Genomic DNA, 21106 nt, shown 5'->3' on the forward strand with positions numbered 1-21106 from the left:
TTTAAACACCCTTCAATATATGCGCGTCGTTAATTTCGCAACCAAATAAAAAAGTCAATTTTTTTTATATTTTAAATGAGTTCTTCTATATTTAGGCATTTAATTTAATTTAGTTTAAGTATAATTATGTACGGTTACCACATTATTGTATTTGTATGTTTACATTTGCTTAAAATGTATTGTTAGTTTCTTGAAATTTAAAAATATTTGCTTAAAATTATAATTACAGTGAAGATTACAAGAGCGTAGAAGTACATGAGCGATTTAGTTTCAGTTTTAATTGTAAAAAATATATATATTTATTTATTAATCGTAAAATATGGAAACATGAGTGTGTGTGTGAGTTTGTAATTAATTTGTGGATAGTTAACGAGCTAAATTAATAAAAAAGCAACAACAAACACTATGCGTTCAGCATATTTATTTGCCATTTGTTTACACATACAACTATTATTTATTCATATATAACTGTAAATCTGTATATATTTTTTCCAGTTCAATATTTCTACAGTTGAATTAGAAAGCTCTAGAACTAAACATAATCTTTACGAATATAATACTCTTGGACTTTTCGGGGCAATTGTAAAGCACTTTCACAATCGACACTATTTTCCACACATTTTGGTTTTTGTTTTTCCGCTTATTATTGTTATTTTGCATATTATTATTTTTGTTTTTGTAAACTAAACAACAACTACGGCACAACACGCGTTTACTCCTTTTCGCTGCGTATTTGCATGATCTTCTTCTTCACCAGCGTGCGCACCTGTTGCGCGGTCGATTGCTGCACAGTTTGTTGTTGTTGTTGCTGCTGTTGTCCACCACCAGCACCGCCGCCACCACCACTGGACGTGGCTATCGTTTGGGTGATGGTCATCACTTCACCTTGCCCCGCACCCGATGAGTTCGCTATGCTGGATGTGCTCATACCTTGTTGTTGTTGCTGTTGTATGCTTTGTTGTTGCACGACTGCCACCAAATTACCGCCGGCCGTTTGCAGACGCACCGGACTGGCATTTTGCCGTTGGCCCTGCTGTGCAGCCACTTGTTGTTGTATTAGATGTATTGTCTGTTGTGTCTGCGATTGATTGCCACCGGCGGTGCCCACCTTTATGGTGCCGGCAATGTTTTGGCCGCTGGTGACATGTGCGCGCAAATTGCCGGCAGCGAGTGCTGCTTGTGCGGAAGCGGCGGAAACCACCTGTTGTGGGGGGGGGACGGGAGAGAGAAAGCTTTATTAATTTTTTCAATTAAATTTATTTTTTTAATAAAATTTTATTTTAATTTTTATTATAATTTGTTGTTGTTGTTTTCTGTTTGTTGGCGTATTATACTTTTGTATCTTTAAAAGTGAAACTTATTAAGGTGTGGTAGTAAATTATGAATTAAAACCAAAAAGCTACAATGTCGCCACCTGTTTGAAAATTGTATTAAAAAAATGTATGAAAAAATAGTAGAATACTTTACAAAGGAAAAATGCTTGTGGCAGTTAAATATAAATTAAAACCGAAAAGATACAAGGTTACCACCTGTTTGAAAATTGTATGAAAAAAATGTATGAAGAAGAAATAGTAGAATATTTTACAAGAAAAAATACTACGTAAGAAATGGTGGAAATAAAATTCCAAAAACATTGTTCGCGGCGTTGCCACCCACTTGACAAGCTTAATTTCATAAAACTGAGTTGCCACATGTTTGAAAATTTAATATCAATTTTTTTTTATATAGACAATTAATAGCGTTTAAGAAAATTGTATGTACCAAAATTTTATAATATATAGGATAAACTGATTGACGAGCGTTGCCACCTATTTACGATTTTTCATTACATTTAATTTATAAGATAGAAGCATTATAACAAAAAAGTATCAAACTAATATTTTTGTTTGGAAAACTTGTTTAAGGTGTTGCCACCTGTTCGAAATCTTATATCGATTAGGTCTTAGTTGCTGATTTTGTAAACACCAAACAAAAAACATGAGAAAAAAATTTTAAGGTGTTGCCACCTATTCGAAATTTTAATTCAATAAGGGTAGAATTTTTGTTTTTGATCTCGACCGAATGCCGTTCCTGGCATATTTTTTCTAGTAATACTTTTTAACTACTTAATTTTTTAATAATTTCTAGTGTTCTACATATTATATAGATAATAAATTATGGAAAAGGTGTTACCCGACTTCCTTTCATCGCTTCGCTTACATTTCTTCTCACCTGAATGGTTTGGCGCTGATTCGACTGCGATGCCACCGACACAGGTATTACACGCCCCACACTGGTCTTGCTCAACACCAGGCCCGTGGCGGCCAGCGAACCCTGCTGACCTTGACGCATCACATGCTGTATTTGCTGCACTGTGACCGAACTGGGTAGCGATTTCGTATTCTGTATGTGCACCAATTGCGTCTGTACGCCACCAGCGCCCTTCGGCTGCTGCACCACGGTTGCGCCGGATGACGATTGCCCCACTGAAGTGGTCACCTGCTGACCACCCTGCGCGCCCGTGGCGATCTGCGTCATGCGATTGATTTTGCGCGGCATATTCAACGGTTGCATGTGCAGCTGACGCATTTGCGCCTGATTCGCCATAGATGTGGTGACCTTTATCTGACCGCCGGGTTTGAGGTGCGACAACGCCATATTTACAGTGGTGCCTTGTTGTTGGCCACCACCAGTGGAGACGGTGACGCCGCCGCCACCTTGCTGCACTATACCGGCGCCGGATGAGGTCTTCACCAGCGTTGCTATTTGCTGCGCGGTCACTTGTTGCACCTGTTGTTGCTGCTGCTGTTGCGCTTGCAGTTGTTGTTGCGCGCCACCGCCTTGTGTTTGTTGCTGTTGCAGTTGTACTGTGGTGCCTTGCGCAGTGGTGGCCGTCGTATTGAATATTTGGCCCTGCTGTAACACTTGCGCCTTCTGATGCGCGCCGATCACCTGTCGCTTGACCAGCACCATGTCGTCGCCCACTTGACGTGCGATAGTCTGCTTGCCGGCCACCTGCTTAATGAATTGCGTGCGTCCCTGGTGCGCCACTTGTACTGTGGCCACGGAGGCAGCAACGCCGCCACTCGGCGCGGCAACCATATTCGATGAGGATACCGTGGCAACGGCGACCTTTTGACCTTGCACCTGCATCGTGGCCTGGCCACCGGCGGTCTGTACGAGACTGCCTTGTATAATGGTGCCGGCGGCATTAACGAGCGCTGTTTGACCGCTGGCCGTTTGTACAAGTGTTTGACCACCGCCTTGTCCGGACGTGGTTTGCAACACCTTGAGCTGTTGGCGCTGGCGATAGAGTTGTATGTGCGGCGGTGCATTGCCACCCACGTTGCTTGTAAGTTTGGCGCTCTGCTGCAACGTGCTGACCGGCACCTTGGTCACCTGCTGCGTGGTGCCTGGCATGGATGTCAGCCGTAACTGCGCAGCTTGGAATTGTGCCGCCGCTACGTTGGGACCCAAATTGGACATGGAGACGATTGTTGGACTGGGATTGCCGCTGCGCTGTTGCAGCACGACATCCTGTAGCGCGCCAGTGGTGGCGGCAACAATGCGTTGTGCGCGCAACGCCGACGTATTGAGCGTTGTCACTGTCCCGCTCGGCTGTAAGTTGGCCGACGTCGTGAGCACGGTTCCAACTGTGGCCAGCTGCGATACGGACACCACTTGCGGCAACGTTTGTGACGGTATTGTCTGCACGATGCTGCCGCCGCTCTGTGATGCGCCACTGGAGACTATGGTTTGCGGTGAAATCGAGACGATTTGCGCGTTGGAAGACTGCACATGTTGCTGCGCCGATTGTACGCTGGAACTTAGGGTTTGCACGGGCGTGGTCAACACGACCGACACGGTCGATGAGGAGCCAACATTGCCGCCTTGCTGCTGCAATTGTACGTGTTGCGCGCCTGCGGCCGCCGCTTGCTGCGTCAACTGTTGCATTTGGCCCGCAGTTAGGAGACCCGTTTGTGGTGCCACGATCGCCTTAACGATTTGCGTATTACCCATACCGGCGCGTAAGATTTGCTGTTGTTGCTGCTGCTGTGATTGTGCCGCCGCATTGCCGGCGGTTTGCTGCTGGTGCGTCACCGGTAAAGCGCCCGCATGTTGTAGCACAATGGCGGTGGCGGTTGGTTGCTGTGTGACGCCCTGTACATTCCCGCTGGGTATATGCTGGATCTGCAGCTGCTGCGTGTGTAGGCCGCCGGCTTGTTGCAATGTAGACGCGCCGCCAGCGCTAACATTTTGCTGCTGTTGCACAACCATTTCCTGTATTTGCACGGCGGTTGTTTGCTGTTGTTGTTGCACTTGTTGTTGCTGCTGTTGCACTGGCACAGCTTGCGCGGGCACCGGTGGCGGCGGCGGTGGACACTGACTGCGCTGTTTCTCTCGTATCTTGTTCGCTTTCATGGCGGCGATATTCAACGGCGAAATCGGTTGATCGTAGTTGCTGATGCCGAACTCCTGCAGCACTTCCATGTGCTTGGGATTCATGAGATTCGGTGTGCTGAAGTGGCGTTTGGGTGGTGGCGCCTTCTTCAGATACGCCGCTTTGATGCAATCGAAACGCGAACGCATCAGCTTGGTGAAGCTGGTGTTGTTGTCGTTCGCATAGAGTTGTGTAGTGCGTAGATAACGCAGTGGTCCTTTCAGATATTCCGATTTCAGCATTGCCTTCATCTTCTTCTGCTTCTTTGGACTCTCTACAAATTTACCTTCCTCACGCGGCTGTATAACCATTTCGTAGCGCCAGCGGCATTGCTTCGCCGAGCGGAAGGTTTTCGCTTGGAAATTCACAATTTCCGACACCAGATCCCAGTTTGGCGTGTGTCCCGGTGAGAGCACCATTAAATTGCACGGTAGCCCTTGTAGATTCACCAGAACATGCAATATTACGATATCTTCGAAGATGGTCCACTCGGCCATGCCTTCGGGTTCCACCAGCTGCTTCTGCGGTGTTTGTGGTTTGAGTCCGGGTATTTGCACGTTCGGCTTGAATACGCCGCGATAACGTTGATTCTTTAGATCGCGTCGTATGCGCGCTATTGCCGCCGATGGCCGATCGAAGAGTGAACGTGGCGCTACGTAGTTGTCTTCACGCCGCATTTTCAATGGCCTACGACTGCCATCCATGGCGAAGCCGGCGTCACAACGCGAACGCTTGTAGTCCTTCTTAATGTAGACTGGTGGTAATTCGACCTCCGGTATTGGATTCATCTCGTACATAAATGTCAACGAGTAGTCGATGTAGATGTCGTTGTCGTCTTGCGGTGGCGTGGGTGGACACCACATCTGTGCGCAGAAAATTAAACAATAATGAGTGAAGAAAGTCAAAATTTAATATGTAATTTTCGAAGTTCTTTAAAGTTAGTAAATTATGAGAAAATACGAAAGCGATTAATAGGTTAATCTATATTTCCTTTCAGAGCGTGTTCAGAGTTTAAAAGTACCGAATTAGGTCAATAGGATTTGGGGCGAAGAGTAACCCGTGGAGATTCAAGAGCTACAATTTCATCCAGATAAAACTACGGTTTAGGGTGGTTTATGAGCCGGTGGAATCATCGGTTCATATTTCTTCAAAAACGATGCCGGTGAGAACGTCAGAACGAACCGTCAATGACGACCGTTATCGCGCCATGATAAACGACTATTGGATGCCTATAATTGAATCTCGTGATCTCGGCGACATTTGGTTTTAACAAGACGGCGCCACTTCCCACACATCGCATCAATCAATAGATTTATTGAGAGAACATTTCAATGAGCAGATAATTTCAGGTTTTGAGCCAGTCGATTGGCCACCAAGATTGTGAGATATCGCACCGTTACACTTTTTCCTTGGGCATTATGGAAAGTCTCTAGTCTATGTGGACAATACCGCAGCGATTCAGGCCTTGAAGCAAAACTTCAAGCGTGCCAATCATGCCATTGCCAATTATCAGTCGAAATGCTCGAACGAACCTGCGATGGACCATCTGAGGTGTAGGCCGCTACCAACATTTGAAAGAGATAATCTTCAAAAAATAAATGTCATTCGAATTATTATCATTCGGCATTCCACATTAAACTTTAAGGTTCTGTGGTTTTTCTTCAAAAAGTAGGGAACCTCGAAATGGATCATTCTTTTTTATCAGGAAAGGACTCTCATAATTTTGATTATATATCACACACACATTGATTGATATTTTTGGAAAAGTCAGTGGTAGGCTCTAGGCTCTAAAATTCCCATATCTGGGAATGTCAATATAACCAAGTTTGAATGATGTTGGTCGAATAGGTCTGGAGATGGTGTTGTTGTAGCGGCAGAAAACATTTTTGAAGTTATTTTCAAGAAATTACAGAACTATAAAAAAATTTAATATAAAATAATGAATACAAAAAACAATATAATTATAATATATTTTTAATTTTTTAATATAAAAAATTAAAAAAAAAATTAATAAAAATTAAAAATTATAAAAAAAAATTAATAAAAATAAATTAAAAATAAAAAAAAATAAATAAAAATGAATATAAACAAATTAAAAAAAATTAATAAAAAAATTAATAAAAATATTTATTAAAATTAAAATAAATATTGCAAAAAAAATTAATTTAATACATGCAATAATTGGAAAACTAATACGACAAAGATTTTGCAAAAAAAAAATTAAATTCGAACACAATTTCTAAAATAAAATTTCAACTTACCGGCATTTGTTCCATGGTATTATCCGAAATCCAAATCTGTGAAGTTCGAAACAAATATCAAGCATGGTAAATAGAAACCACACACGTGACCGAATACAACAGGACGCCGCCAAAGTATATCAGGGATTTTTTGGAATTTTTTATTTATGAAAAATGGATTGCCGATTTTTGGGTTTTAGTTTGTTTGTTGTTGTAGAAAATAGTGTGTCAGATTAGTGTATGGATGCGGAGGACACGTGTCAGTCGCGATTATTGAGCAGCGTGCGAGCAGTACGAATGAAAAGAATAGAAAAATATAACGATAAATATTATTTTCTCTTCAATAAAATCTGTTTTGGTGGTGTTTAAGTTGGCTAAATGCTATTTACGTTCAAACTTTTCTCTTTCAAATAACTTCAAGCAGCGCAGAGAAGAGCTTTTTAGGCTTAGAATAAACCAGAGTGTAACACACACATGCGAGTGTGGTGTTGGTTTTTGTTTTTAGACAATTTTTAAGTAAAAAAATTGTTTAAAACAAATTTCATTTTTGCTTTGCAATGTTTTAGGCTCGTGTTGCAGACGATTTTTTCGCATATTTGCGTTTTCTCTCTCTCCCGCTCTTTTTGTTTTGCGAAAATTTAAGAAAATTTTTTATTTTAATAAAAATCTGTGGCCGTTTGGAAATGGCAAATGAAATTGTTATTATTTTTTAGCTGCGAAGCACCGCACCACACACATTAATCTTTAATTTAGCATTAAAATTTTTTTTAAGTTTTAATTAATATCGTAATTTTTTTAAGTATCTGCTATTCCAAATTAAAAAAAAGTAATAATTAATTTTAAATTTAATTAAAAAAATTATTATTTTAAATTTAATTAAAATAATCTATAATTTTAAAGATAATATATAATCTTTATAATTATATTTTTTAGGTAAAAATTATTATTTTAATTTTTAATATAAAGAAATTTTTGTTTTTACTTTAAAAATTAATTTTTTACTTTAATTATTTGTTTGAATTTTAGTATAACAAATTTTTATTATTATTCCAATTTATTTTAATTTAATTCCTGTTTTAATTCTTTCAAGTGATTTTTATTTATTTAAAATGTAAATTATAAAGTTTTAATTTTTAATTTTTTTCACGTTTAATTTTTCAAAGTTTAATTTTTTCCAAGTATTTTTCCCTATTTAAAATGTAACTTTTTTTTTAGTTTAGTTTTTTAATATTTAATTTAAATTTTTTTTACTTTAATTTTTTTAATTTTAATTTTATTTAATTTAAAATTTTTTTTAATTTTTGCAAAAAATGTATCTTATTATGCAGTTTGTGGTGGTGCAACTGTTTTGGTGCCCAAGCAACACTAAATTAGGGTGTATGAAGTAATTATGCTGTTGATCAAATAATAACCGTTATTTTATTTTATTTTTTTTTATTCTTTAATTTAAAGGCTTTTAAAAATGTGCTCATAACATTCTACAACAAATGCTGCGGCATCTGCTTTTGCCATTTACCAAACCCAACCTTTTTCATAATTATTTTCAATTATTTTAGCTGACACTGCTCAACATTTTTGTATAATTTTTTTTTGAATTATTTTACTTTGATTTTTTTAAATTATTTAAATTTTTTTATAGATCAAATTTTTTAGATTCATTTGTTTTTTTTTTTAATTTTTAAATTAATTTAATTTTTTAATTGATTAATTTTTTTAATTTTAAATTAATATAAATTAATTTTAAATAATAATTTTTTTTAATTTTTGTAATTTTAAATAATTAATTTTTTTAATTTGAGTAATTATTTTTTTAATTTTAAAATTGAAAAAATTAATTTTTAATTTTTAATTAATTTAATGTTTAAAATTTAAAAAATTTTTTTAATTATTTAATTTTTTAATTAAGTAATTTCTTTTTTTAACTTTAATTTTTTTTAAATTAATTTAATTTTTTTCTCCTATTTCTAAAACTCTTCTATCATTTACGTTTTCTAAAATCTAAACTTGAAACGCGCCTAAAATACAAAAAGTATACGCCTCGCATCATTTAAAAAAAATACAGACACCAAAACAGATATTAAAAAATTTGCAAGCAGAAAATAATATTTATTTCAGTTACATTATTCTTTTGCTGTCATGAACCGTCTACTCTTCGATATTTTTTCTTTTTGCTTTTGTGTGGTTTCGTTTTTGTTGTCGGCGCTAAGTCAAATACATAGCTGAGACGGCGAAAGTTGTGAGGGTGCGTACATATAGCGTTATATATTTATATAAATAATTATTTCCAAACGTTTTTTGCGCTTATTTAGGGCCAAAGATTTGTTATTTTTCATTTCCTTAAACTTTCGACAAAATCAGCAAGGCAGAAGTGTGAGAAAAAATGGCGGATAATTCGCTATACGAAAAAATCGACGACGACAAGCGACAACATAGCGGAAGCTGAATAAAATTTGCAATAAAACCACGACAATTTCTTGATATTTGATTATTAATTTTTTCTTTGTTTTCTTTAAAAGCATATAAATAATTAATATTTTTGTTTATTCTTATTATTTTTGTTTGTATTGTTTTGTTCTTCATCTTTTCTCTTTCGCTCTTTTAGTTGTTAAATGTTCGTTACTACTACTTATATATTATATAAATACAAATACATACATACATATATAAATATATATAATGTATGTTCAATTTTTATACACTCATTCGAATTGCGCCCAATATAACAACAACAACAATAAAAATTGTTGCCTGGAAACTCATATTACTCATTTACTTCTTATTCATCATCATTTTCGCTTGCGAAACTTCTCCCAACTTGAATTTCAATATTCATTTCACTTTTCGTTTTTGTTGTGGTAGGAAAATATTTCCTTAATAAACGTTATATATTCAGAGTCACTGATTTTCGGTAAACTAGCTTAAGATTAAAGGCTTAGAATTTAGAATTTAAATAAAATGCTAACTAAAGTTTAGTTATGAAGTCATATCGATCGGGTAGTTTGTGTACGTGTGTATGTATGTACATACATGTGTAGGAGATGTGATATGCAAAGGAACGTTTTGTGTTGTTTTTGGGTTTTAAAAGAAAATTTAATATGAAAAAAAAGTTGAAATATATTTATTTTCTTTTTGCCAACAAATTTAAATTTTTTGCCACAAATATTAATGCAAAATTTTAATATTTCGAAATTTAAAAAATTAAGCAGCACAAGAAAAGAAAACATGGAAAATATTAAAAAACAACGGCTAAGAAAACAAAAAAAGAGACACTTAGCAATTTCGAATTTTTCGAAATAGCAATAAGTTTCGAATTCTTTATGCAATTAAGTAATAAAAATAAAAAAATGGAAATTAATGTAAACACTGGCATTTGAACAATTTCGAATTTTTTCGAAATCGCAAAAACTTGAGTTTTTTATACAAATAAGTGATAATGTAAAAAAATTTATTTAAAAAATGGAGATGAATATAAAAACGGGCATTTGAACAATTTCGAATTTTTCGAAATTGAAAAAAGTTTAGTGTTTGTATGACAACTAAATAATAATGCGAAAAACGTAAAATAAACTGGAAAAATTACATATAAAAAATTTCGAAAAATTCGAAATTAAAAAAAAATAAAAAAATAAAGAAAATAATTTAAGGAAAAAGTTGTAAATAACTTGGAAAACAATAAAAAGTAATAAATTAAATCAAATGATGAAGAAAATAAAAATTAAGCAAAATTAAAAGCATAACCCTAAAAACTTGTTGGCAAAGGTATTGATAAATCAAATAACGAAAAATCAGTGTTGGTCTGAATTAACTTAAAATGTATTTATAATTTATGAAAAATAACTTCATTAAACGGAGCAACATCGGATGAAAAAAACAAAATGTGAACAAAATCTAAAAATCTGGACCCGATATTAGATATGATTGCTTGTAAGCTAAAGCTTTTTTAATTATTCACTTCTTATTGTTGTCTTCCTAATCTATAGGTGTGTAGTGTATGAAATAATGTTGTTTACGCTTAAAACACAAATTATATTAATAATAATCATTATTTAAAGTTGGAACTATGGAACGCACAGCGGTCGTTATTGTTACGGATTTCATTAGCAAACTAGTTTTAATAATCATTATAATTTCTTTGCTTGTTGGAGAGTACAGCACATTTTACTACGAAACGAAACTAATTTGATTAAAAATTGTTAATTTCGAAAAAAAATCACAGCAAATTTTTGAAAACACTTACAGAGTGAATAGAAAATTCTGCGCTACGTCAAGTTTAAGTTCAAATTTTTGCACCGAAAAGAATTCTTGTGAGCACAATTTGTAGGAAAATTTAATTCGAAGAAATAATGTAACTTCGAAAAAATTCGAACATCGAAAAATAATGAACATTTGAAAAATCTTTAACTCTGAAATTTCTTGTGATCACAATTTGTAGGAAAATTTAATTCGAGGAAATAATGTATCTTCGAAACAATTCGAACTTTTGAAAATTTTTAAACTTTGAAAAATTTGCACAAAACCGTAAAATAATAGTTATGGATACTTCCAAACACTTATGAATCCATTTATTGTAAAATAATTAAAAGCGATATTTGGTTTTACCGACACTAGTATGCATAAAACTGAACTTTGTCGAAGAAATTATCACCTAGTTCATACTAATGTTAATTTTTTTCAATATTAAACATAAAAAAGGGCTGGTTGTTGTTGTGATAATAGATTTTTTATCCGGTAGCGGGAAAATGGATTTATAAAATGCGCCTATTAACAACAACAATAAACATAATTGAAATAAAATTAATTTTTTCTTAACTTGTGGAACATAAAACCTCACTTGGGGATTAATATTCCAACGCATTAGTATAATTCGTTTGTATATACATATTCAAAACTCAATAATACGTAATTTTACAATTTTAATTTTCTTAAAATCGGAAAAAATTTGTTTGCTGTCAAAATCTCATAGTAAAAATAACCGTACTTTTCAATGCCCACGATATCCTGCCATGCCTACCACTTCGGCTGCAGCTCCACACACCAGCTAATGCTAATATTTAGATCAACGCTAAAAGTAATTTATTTCACTTCTTATTTGTTAATTAAAGAGAGTATCCCCTAACTACCTAGCAGTTAAACATACATATTTACAGGGTTGTTTTTTTAGTCTATTTCATACGCTTATGCTAAATATAAGTTCGTTTTCTATACATTTAATTGCATTGAACTGTACCTAGTTGTTTTATTGTGTTACACGCAACTGTACTTTTGTGTCTGTCCGCCGCCGTTTGCCGTTCTTCAAACGACACACACTAACCGCGTGCCTGCCAAGGGTAGCCAGCGCTGCTACAGGTGGACGCGCTAAACTTTCTGCGTTGCGACGCCTGCGCGCACTTGACACTCATTTGTTATACAGATGAACGCGCGCGTGCGCACTCTTTAATGAAAGTGTTGCGCGTCGGCACCGTGCAGCGTATGCGCTTCATCAGCAAGCATGCTAAATGATGTACGGTTTAACATCCTACTAAAAAGAACATAACATACGCACAGCAATGCACAACAGCGCCAGATACAGTGCGCGCCTATAATACTGTCTCAGTAATTCGTGTAGTTAAGATAATTAAGCGCGTCCGACACGCGGTCACATGACATACGCACGCGTGTCACTTGTAAGTTACAGTGTATTAACCAAATCGTCTCACATTGCGTTTACGTTGCATCACGTCGGTCCATTGCTACTTCTATTACCCGACTTATGCGCCGCTGCGGTATCGACGTTGGAGAGCGTGCTATTATCGGCAAGCGGATCAAGTGGATCGTTGACGTTTGTAGCATCATTATCGTCCACATCGGACGCGCCGCCCATGACGGCAGCGCGCGTCGTGCTGCTCTTGGGCGTTTTGAGTAGCCAACGGTGCAGCGTTGTTGTGCCACTGCGTATGCTGGTGGCAGCAACGCGCGCTTTCGGCAACCGCTTACGTTGCGCCAACGCGCTGGGCGTTTTAGTTGTCTTCGTCATGTGCGCTTTGCTAATCGGTGTACTAACCGCTGTTGTGGTTGGTGTAGCGTGCGCTAATTTAGTTTTATGATTGCTGGTGGCATTCTCAGCATCACTGTCCATCAAATGATCTTCCTCCGCGGACGCAGTCATATCTTCCGGCTCCTCCAATTGCGCTTTGGCATCTTTCGTCGCACTTAAACGGCTGCGTCGCTTCTTGCTCATGCGCACCACTGGCGGCAGCACCGGACTCTCATCTAAAGTCCACAGATTGATTTTGACTGCACCGCGTGAACGCGTGCGCGGACTGTTCACATCGACATGATTCTGGTGCATGGCGATTGCGCTGGGCGTTGCCGCTGACGTTTTGCTGGCGTTTGACATGTTACCCATAGCGGCCGCGCCGCGTTTTGTCGCCGATGCTGCTGTGTGATGCAAACGCGCGAGTGGCGTTTCGTTCTCTTCCGAGTCCGTTTCATCCGACACATTGTAGTATGTTGAATTCGTCGTCGTAGTGTCGTGTATTTGCGTGTGCGCATTCCACACGTCCAAACTGTTGGAATTTGTTGGCGCGTCCGAGTCGTTACGTCGTCGTCGTTGGCGCTGCTCATTGGCGTATGCATGCGCGGAGTGTGCGTTGTTGGCTTTCTCCGTTTCGCTTTCGCCGCTGCCATTGTCCATGTCGTGTTCACCCTGCTCGTCGTTCTCGTACAACTCGTCGTCGTCAATGTCTTCGACGGTGTCAAGCACAGTTACATAGCTAGCCGCATCCTCGTTTTGACTGTCGTCCTCCGCAGCGCCGTCACTGTTATTTTCCTCCACATCTTCGGCTGTTGCTAGCGGCGGCGGTGATATATTACTGTTGCGCGAGTTGTACTTTCGGCGCGGTGTGTAGTATTTAACCGTTGAGTTTTTACGTAATGTTGCCGCCTTTGTTCTTTTCGTTTTGCTCGCGACCTGTGCGTGTTCGTCCGCCTCCTCTACTTCCTCGCTCTCTGCCGCTTCACTTTGCCCCCCAACATCGTCGCTGCAATGGCTACGCGCGCTGTCGTACTCGTTTTGCCCATTCTCCGTGCCATCGTCCTCGCTCACTGCAGTATCGGCTGCATCGACTTCGGCTTCATCGGCGCTCTCTTCTTCTTCGACGGTTTCTTCTTCATTATCACTGCGCTCGCTGTCGCTTGCCGTTTGCTCCACCTCTTCCTCATCCTCCTCGTCATTGCTGGCTGTCGCTGCCGCCTCTTCCTCCTCATCAGCGTCTTCCACTTCTTCATCTTCTTCAGCCTCTTCATCATCATCATCCTCATCTAAGTCATTCTCTTCCGCGCTTTGCTTGTGACTGTACGTGCGCAATCGCGTCTTATTCGCATTCGTCTGCTGACTGCTGCGCAATTGGCGCCGCTTGCCCGCGCCCCGCCCTAACGCTCTCCTCTCCGCCGCTGCTTTTCGCTTAGCGGGCTGCATTTTCGCCGCTGCTGCTCCATCACTTATCTTGCGCTTGCGCTTAGTCGCCGCTGCCGTAGCGTTGAGCTGTTTGCGCTGCTGCAGCAGTCGTCGTCGATTCAATAAACTTTGATTTTTCACACCGGTCGCATTTCGCTTCGTCCCCACTACTACGCCGCGCTTATTGCTCCGCGCATTATTTGTCTCGACTTCGTCGTCCTCGTCGTTGACGTCACTGTCGTCGTCGTCGTCATCTGTATCCGCATTAACTACGACCGCTGCTGCTGCTGCCATTGAGGTGCGCGTTGTCTTTCTAGTGGATTTCATTGTGTTTGTTGTCGTCATCGTCGTCGCCGTCTCCTCCTCAGCCTCATCCTCTGACGCTGTGGGTGACGACGACGCACGATTTGTTGCTCGCGCATTACCAGCGGCGCTACCCTTGGCAACTCGTTCATGCTCAACACTGTTAGCTCTACTCCTACTACTACCCGTATGACTAATAATATTGTTATTTCTCATGCCGCCTACAGTTCGGCCACGCCAACTCTGGCTGCCAGCCCCCCGACGGCGTTTCACTGGTAAACGCCGGTCTAACACACTATTCTTACGGGCCTCGGTGGCGCGTTTCGTACCCTCAACACTATTACTGTTACCTCTACCGTGTCTGGCGACTTTACCACCACGTCCTAATCTTTGTTGTTGTTGTTGCTTAAGTACTCTTCTATTTGTCTTAATCATAGTTTTTGTTCTAATTGTAGATCCTTGATTTTTATTATTAACCTGATTGCTTGCATCCTTGCGATTGTAGGTGAGCATTTCATCGGCTTCAGCCTCCTTTTTCAGCATCTCCTCTTCCTTTTGCAATGCCGCCAAGCGATTGGCTTCCCATTCGCGCTTTTGCGCTTCGATTTCTTCCTCGGCGGCGCGCAGTTGTTCGGCCGTCCAGGCGGCGCCGGTTTCCTCCACGAAACGCATGGCATAGCGTTCGATCGGCGAGAGCTGTGAGTAAACGAGAGAAAATTGATTTAAACAAGAATCGGAAAGATTGTAAAGAACTTGAGTAGCTAGCGCTGCAGTGTTTGCATAACTGTCCGACGTTGAGTGATATAATCAGGCGTTTACATTCGCTTTGACTATGTCTGAACGTCGTTGAAAGCTTTCTATTGGCACCAAACAACCGTGTTCAAGCAAAAGTGTTGCATTGCACAATTGGAAGTCTAATGCCGTCGTCAAAATTATTATAAAATGCTAAATATTTCCGCGCGACTGTGAGAAGCATAGATGAGAAACTCGATAATTCGATTTCGAGGAAGCCCATCGAAGGATTTTAGGATATCTCTGACAGGTTTTAAATGTCATCTCATGAGAAAACCAGAAAAATCGGGTTAGTTTGACAAATTTGGAGGATATACAGATCAGAGACTTAACCTTAGGGGAGATTATGCATCTGAATGACTACCGGGTCCATGTAATCGGTCTCTGATAGGTTTTAAAAACTACCTTATGAGAAAATCGAGTTAGTTTGACAAATTTGGACGAAGTGCAGATCAGTGGCCTAACCTTAGGGGAGAGTATCCATGACTGCCGGGTCCATATCATCGGAATCGCCCGAATTCAAGCGTGTAAGAGGTCGTAGGTCTTCTTAGAGAGAAGAGTGTTACTTGTATTAAAAAAGTTGGAAAGTATGGAGAACTAATCGATTCCCACAACGGCCGGTTCTGTTATCGTCAAGGATTTTATCCAATCAGAGCTACTACTGTATCTATTACTCGCTACGACAACAACAGCAATGAACAGCTAATCAAATTTGGAACACTGTCGGAATTCCACCTTTTAGAAAATATCCCAAGTCATCGGTTCGATAGCTAAAAGGAATCAAAGTTCTTGCGAAAAAGCAAGATTAAAAAGAGGTCTCGTTATAGCTGCGGCTTTTGTTTATTCCAACGGGGGTTTAGACGATCTCATACACAATTCTCCACAACAGCCGGTCCAAGAGACTGGAATTGACTCGAATTTTATCCGGCCAAGGGCGGTTATTTCGAGGATTTAACCCTTTTTGGAGGGTTAAGTAACAATATGCTCTCATATCGGTCACACGGTAGAAACAGTATTGTTGGACCATAAAAAATTGTGATAGACGAAATAATCTGAGACTAAAATTTGGATTATCAAAAGAGACTGAGTAGTTTCAGGTTGTTGTTGTTGTTGTTGTAGTGACAGAAAACATTCCTGAAGTCAAGCCGAGTTGACGGGTAAAAATTGGAGTGCGTTCCGGTTACTTAGACCCGACTGTTGTGGGAACGGTAGTTTCAGGGTTGTTGTTTTAGTTACAGAGTAAATAAGTCAGAGATGATACACCTCAGCCGGATACACATAAAAACGGATGGCTTCCGATGAAGTAGTCCCGACTTCGGATGGGAACCGATCATAAGCTTAACCGAGTGTCGTGGGAACGGGAGTTTCAGGTTCTTAACCTGAGGTTGAGTTCTTGTTCTAGTTACAGAGTAAATAATTCAGAGATGATACACCTCAGCCGGATACACATAAAACCGGATGGCTTCCGATGAAGTAGTCCCGACTTCAAATGGGAACCGACTTTTATGTTTAGAACAAGTTCATAAGGAACTTGGAATGTCTTTAGCAGTTATTTTTATAAGTTTAAGTTAAACTACAATGCAAGGGTTTATCAATTTCAACACAGCACTCACCTGCTTCACTAGATTTTGCATTTCCAAATCGGCTCGACTCATTTCCGTCGTCGCAGCACCTTCGCCCATTGTCGCCTCATCGATGGGTATGGTTTCATCGAACTCTGCCAAATCGGCGGCAGCTTCGGCCTTAGCCGTCTTGGTGGCCTGCACATCCTGCTCATCCTCGGCAGCGGCCAAAGCGCTCTCAAACGCACGCAAAGATTGCTTCTCCGTTTCAATTTCACTGCCCAGTTCGCTAACGATCGCCGCGGCAGTACTGGTGGAGCTTGCTGCTTTGTCCGCGCGTGCGCCATTCGCACTTGCGGCATCGGAAGCACTACTATTGCTGCCATCTTGGTCGGCTTGTTCCAAATTGAAGAGATCTTTGATGGTGGAACTCTTGAAATAGGTTGTGGTAAAGTTACCACCCTCGATGGCCATATCGCTGAGCATACGCTTTTGATTGGCCTTCTTCAGTATGTTCACCTCGATGGTTTTCTCCGATACCAGGCGATAGATGTGCACATCGCGTGTTTGCCCGATACGATGACAGCGATCTTGCGCTTGCGCATCCATTGTTGGATTCCAATCGGAATCGTAAAATATCACAGTATCCGCGCCGGTTAAATTAATGCCCACACCACCGGAACGTGTCGACAGGATGAAGCAGAATATGCGTTTGTCACCATTGAAGCGCTCCATCAGCACTTGACGCTGTTCGACACGTGTCGAACCGTCCAAACGCAAATAAATGTGACCATGATAGTTGAGGAACGCCTCCAAGACGTCCAACATTTTCGTCATTTGCGTGAAAATGAGCACACGATGTTGCTCGGATTTTAGCTGACGCAACAGCCGATCGAGTGTCTGCAATTTTCCGCAATCGTATTGTATGAGTCGCGGATCTGGGAATTGTGTGGTCATTGCCGAGATCACCGGATGCAGCAGTGCCAGTTTCGGTGAGACATATTGCGTGACGCGTTGTTCGATGGCGCGCTCGCGTTGCAAACGCCCCGATGTCAGGTGCTGCACGAAGAAACGTATACGCGGCGCACAAGCCGACGGCACGTAAATCACGAAATTACCGAATGTTTGTCGCAAATCTTCGACGCGCTTCTCATACGACTTGAGTATCTTGCTGAGCGTCCAACTGTCGCGACGCGTCATGGCCGTACTACAATTGGTGTGGCTACGCGTTTGCCACGTGGTGTACTCCAAGGTTTGATTGGGTCGCACGCATTTCACCAGCGCATCGCGACAGTCCTCACCGTAGATGGGCACACCCTCGATGCGTCGTCGGTTGACAGTCGACAGCAACTTGAGACGCGCAACGCGCTGCTCCTTACGCTTCTCCAATATCTCTTGCATGTTGTATATGGGATCGCCTTCGGATGTTTCCGTTGCTGTTGTCTCTTGCTCGTCTACGTCCATTGTTGTAGCATCGTTCGTCGCATTTTTCACCTGCTGCGCAATGGTACTTAACAATTTCTCCGCTTTCGGTTTAATGCCGACGTTGGCTCTGGCGCCGCTTACAGCTTGTATGTTTGTCTGTCCACTGCCACTCTTACACACCAAAGTCAAACGATTGCCCGCCGCATTACCACTGCCGCTTATTGTGTCGCTCAAAGCGCTGCTCCCAGCGGAGGAAGTAACAATAAAATACTCCTTACCGCTGCCATGTTGGACGAGCTTGGCGATTTTCGCTGCTGGCGGCGCTAGATTACCGCCTGCTTGCGGTGTAACTTGCACACGCGTCACGGATATGCCGGTGGCGGTGCGTATACTACCAATGCCGCTGACACCAGCGCTGCCACCACCGCTAGCTGTGCTGTTGGTTACCGCCATGGCCGCTGTGGTCGATGAAGTTGAGGGCGCCATTGAGAGTGCGGGCATTTTGGACGTGTTCACCGGATTTATATTGTTCAAACGCTTCACAAGTCGTATATTCGCGGTGTTCGTATCACGCAACGGCACCAGTTTATTGCCTTCGGTGCGCATGGCGGGACTGGCGCCGACGCGCACTGTCGCCGTGTTGTGCTGGCTCAAATTCTCCTGCACTTGTTGATCGCGTACGCGTATGTAGAATTTGAATTTGCCACGCGGGCAGGATGGCGGGGGTGCGGGCGCGCTGTCGATTTCCTCAATCAGCTTACGTGGCGCTTCGAGTACGCGTGACTTGTGCGAAACATAAGCGGTGAGTGTAAGCTCCAAATCGATTAGCAATAAATTGAGCGCATGCAAATCGACGTGCTGCAAGAAGAGAGGGGGAATATTGCAATAAAATGTATTATATACATCAAATGTGGGATTTGCATCTATTAGCTGTGGTCATTGGTAACGCGTTGCATTCTAGGTTATCTATAAATAAATATTTTAATTTTATGACATTTTGCCTGATCTTTTTGCCTGATCTTTTTTTTTCTCTCATTTTACTTTGCTTTGTTTGTGCATATATTTTATTCACGACGATTTCAATTAAAAAAATTATCGATAAATAGTTTTAGATATCGATAATATTAATCGATAAAACTATCGTTGCTTTATGAATTATTTTATTCTTTAATAATTATTTGGGATTTCCTATTTACGGATAGAAAAAAATTAAACTTGACGTTGAAAATATCGATAAATTATAATCAGAAAATTTTTATTGGTAGAACCACGATAATTAATCGATATAACTATCGATTTTTGTGGAATTTTTATTCCTTTACAATTATATGGGATTTCGATTTCGCGGATCGTAATAAATGAAACTTGAGATTGAAAATATCGATAAATTATAATCGAAAAGATATATTCATAAAAAACGATATTTGCTAAAACAAAATAAAAAAAATAAGATCGGAAGAAAAAAAAAAAAAAAAATAAAATAAAAAAAAATTAAAATAAAAAAAAAAAATTAAAAATAAAATAAAAAAATTAAAAAATAAAATAAAAAAATTAAAAAAAATAAAAAAAAATTTAAAAAAATAAAAAAAATTAAAAAAAAAAAAAAAATAAAAATATAATTTGTATCAAACAAATAAAAAATTGAAAGTAACGTTATTTTTGAAAAATAACCGATAATTTGTTTATCTATCAATAATCGTAATTAAATTTAAATTATCTAGGATTCAATTTAATGTTCAGATTAACTTAGCACTGAAAATATCGATATGTTAAAGTCGAAACCCTTTTGTTCGATAACTTTTATTTAAAAGATTAAAAAAACATAATTTTTAATCAAACAAACAAAAAATTAAGAGTACCGGTTATTCCTGTTAATTTTTTTTAAATAAATCAACTTTTAATTTTTTAATTGTTCTCTTATTTCAAATTCAAATTTCGAATTAATATATAATTTTATTTGCCGATAACATTTATCGATTTTATTCATCGAAAATAAGATAAAATAACCGTTATTTTCGAGAGAAATTTTATAAAGAAAACATGATTTAATCAAAAAAATTGTAGTTCTTTTATGTCAAATTGAAAAAAATTAAGAATAACGGTTATTTTCGATAAATTTTTAAATATAAATCATGGTTTAGTTTTTTAATTAAATTTCTATTTGATCGATATCCGGTGCTTTTATTTCAAGTTCATTTATAATGGATATATTATTTTAATTTCCGATAACTTAAATCGATTTTATTCATCAAAAATAATATAAAATATTCATTATTTTCCAAAAAATTTTATAAAGAAAACATCATTTAATGACAAATTAAAAAAATTAACTATTATTTTAATTATCGATAATATTAATCGACTTTATCAATCGATAAAAATATCGATTTTAATTTATTTAATTTTAATAAACAATAAAGAAATTTAAAAACATCGATATTTTTAAATAAAATAAAATTGGAGTTGAAGTTTTCAGGTTGCAATAAAAAAACTCAGCGTCAAAAATATCGACGAGTTGTAATTGGAAAAATTTTAATACGAAATTTCGCAATTTGGATAACATTTAAGTAAATAATATTTTATATAAACTTGGTCTGAGAAAATTTTGTATGATTACAACAACTATGTTACGTTCTTGAAACAGTCCACAAGTTGTTGTTTTTATTTTGGTACATTTCTGGGTCTAAGACCGAGGTTTTAGACAAATGAACCTTTTCTCACTTACAATGTCATAAGAAGAAATATTTTATCTTTTTCACTTCGAATGCAACGCAATAATTACCAAAATTGATCAGACAAATGCCTCGCAAATGCGAACATCCTTTTTATTCCGAACCGCTCAATAATAGATTGGCTCAGAATGTCAGTGACAATTTATCATCATCTCAAAATTGGTAGTACCGAAAACTTTCTATTCTAAACAAACCTA

The 21106-nt window shown here is 38.8% G+C and overlaps 1 protein-coding gene and 1 non-coding gene across 4 annotated transcripts in view; both read right to left on the reverse strand.

Annotated features, from left to right (window-relative positions):
* Positions 1-406: 406 nt before the first annotated feature.
* The window catches only part of LOC120770475 (helicase domino), a 44303-nt gene continuing 23603 nt past the window's right edge, over positions 407-21106 (reverse strand). For 2 of the 3 annotated variants that reach the window (XM_040097978.1, XM_040097977.1), the window contains exons 11-15: positions 16804-19035; positions 14876-15094; positions 6682-6717; positions 2200-5283; positions 407-1201 (exon numbers count right to left, since the gene is read on the reverse strand). In XM_040097978.1, the coding sequence (XP_039953912.1) occupies positions 713-1201; positions 2200-5283; positions 6682-6717; positions 14876-15094; positions 16804-19035 (6060 nt within the window). In that variant the 3' untranslated portion in view covers positions 407-712. The remainder of the gene's footprint in view (positions 1202-2199; positions 5284-6681; positions 6718-14875; positions 15095-16803; positions 19036-21106) is intronic. The other variant, XM_040097979.1, reaches the window with a different exon arrangement.
* LOC120773150 lies at positions 20962-21067 on the reverse strand. Its single transcript, XR_005705133.1, has one exon. It is a non-coding gene; the product is annotated as a small nucleolar RNA Me28S-Am2589 (small nucleolar RNA).

This window comes from Bactrocera tryoni, chromosome 3 (assembly GCF_016617805.1).
Source record: "Bactrocera tryoni isolate S06 chromosome 3, CSIRO_BtryS06_freeze2, whole genome shotgun sequence".
Classification (NCBI taxonomy): domain Eukaryota; kingdom Metazoa; phylum Arthropoda; class Insecta; order Diptera; family Tephritidae; genus Bactrocera; species Bactrocera tryoni.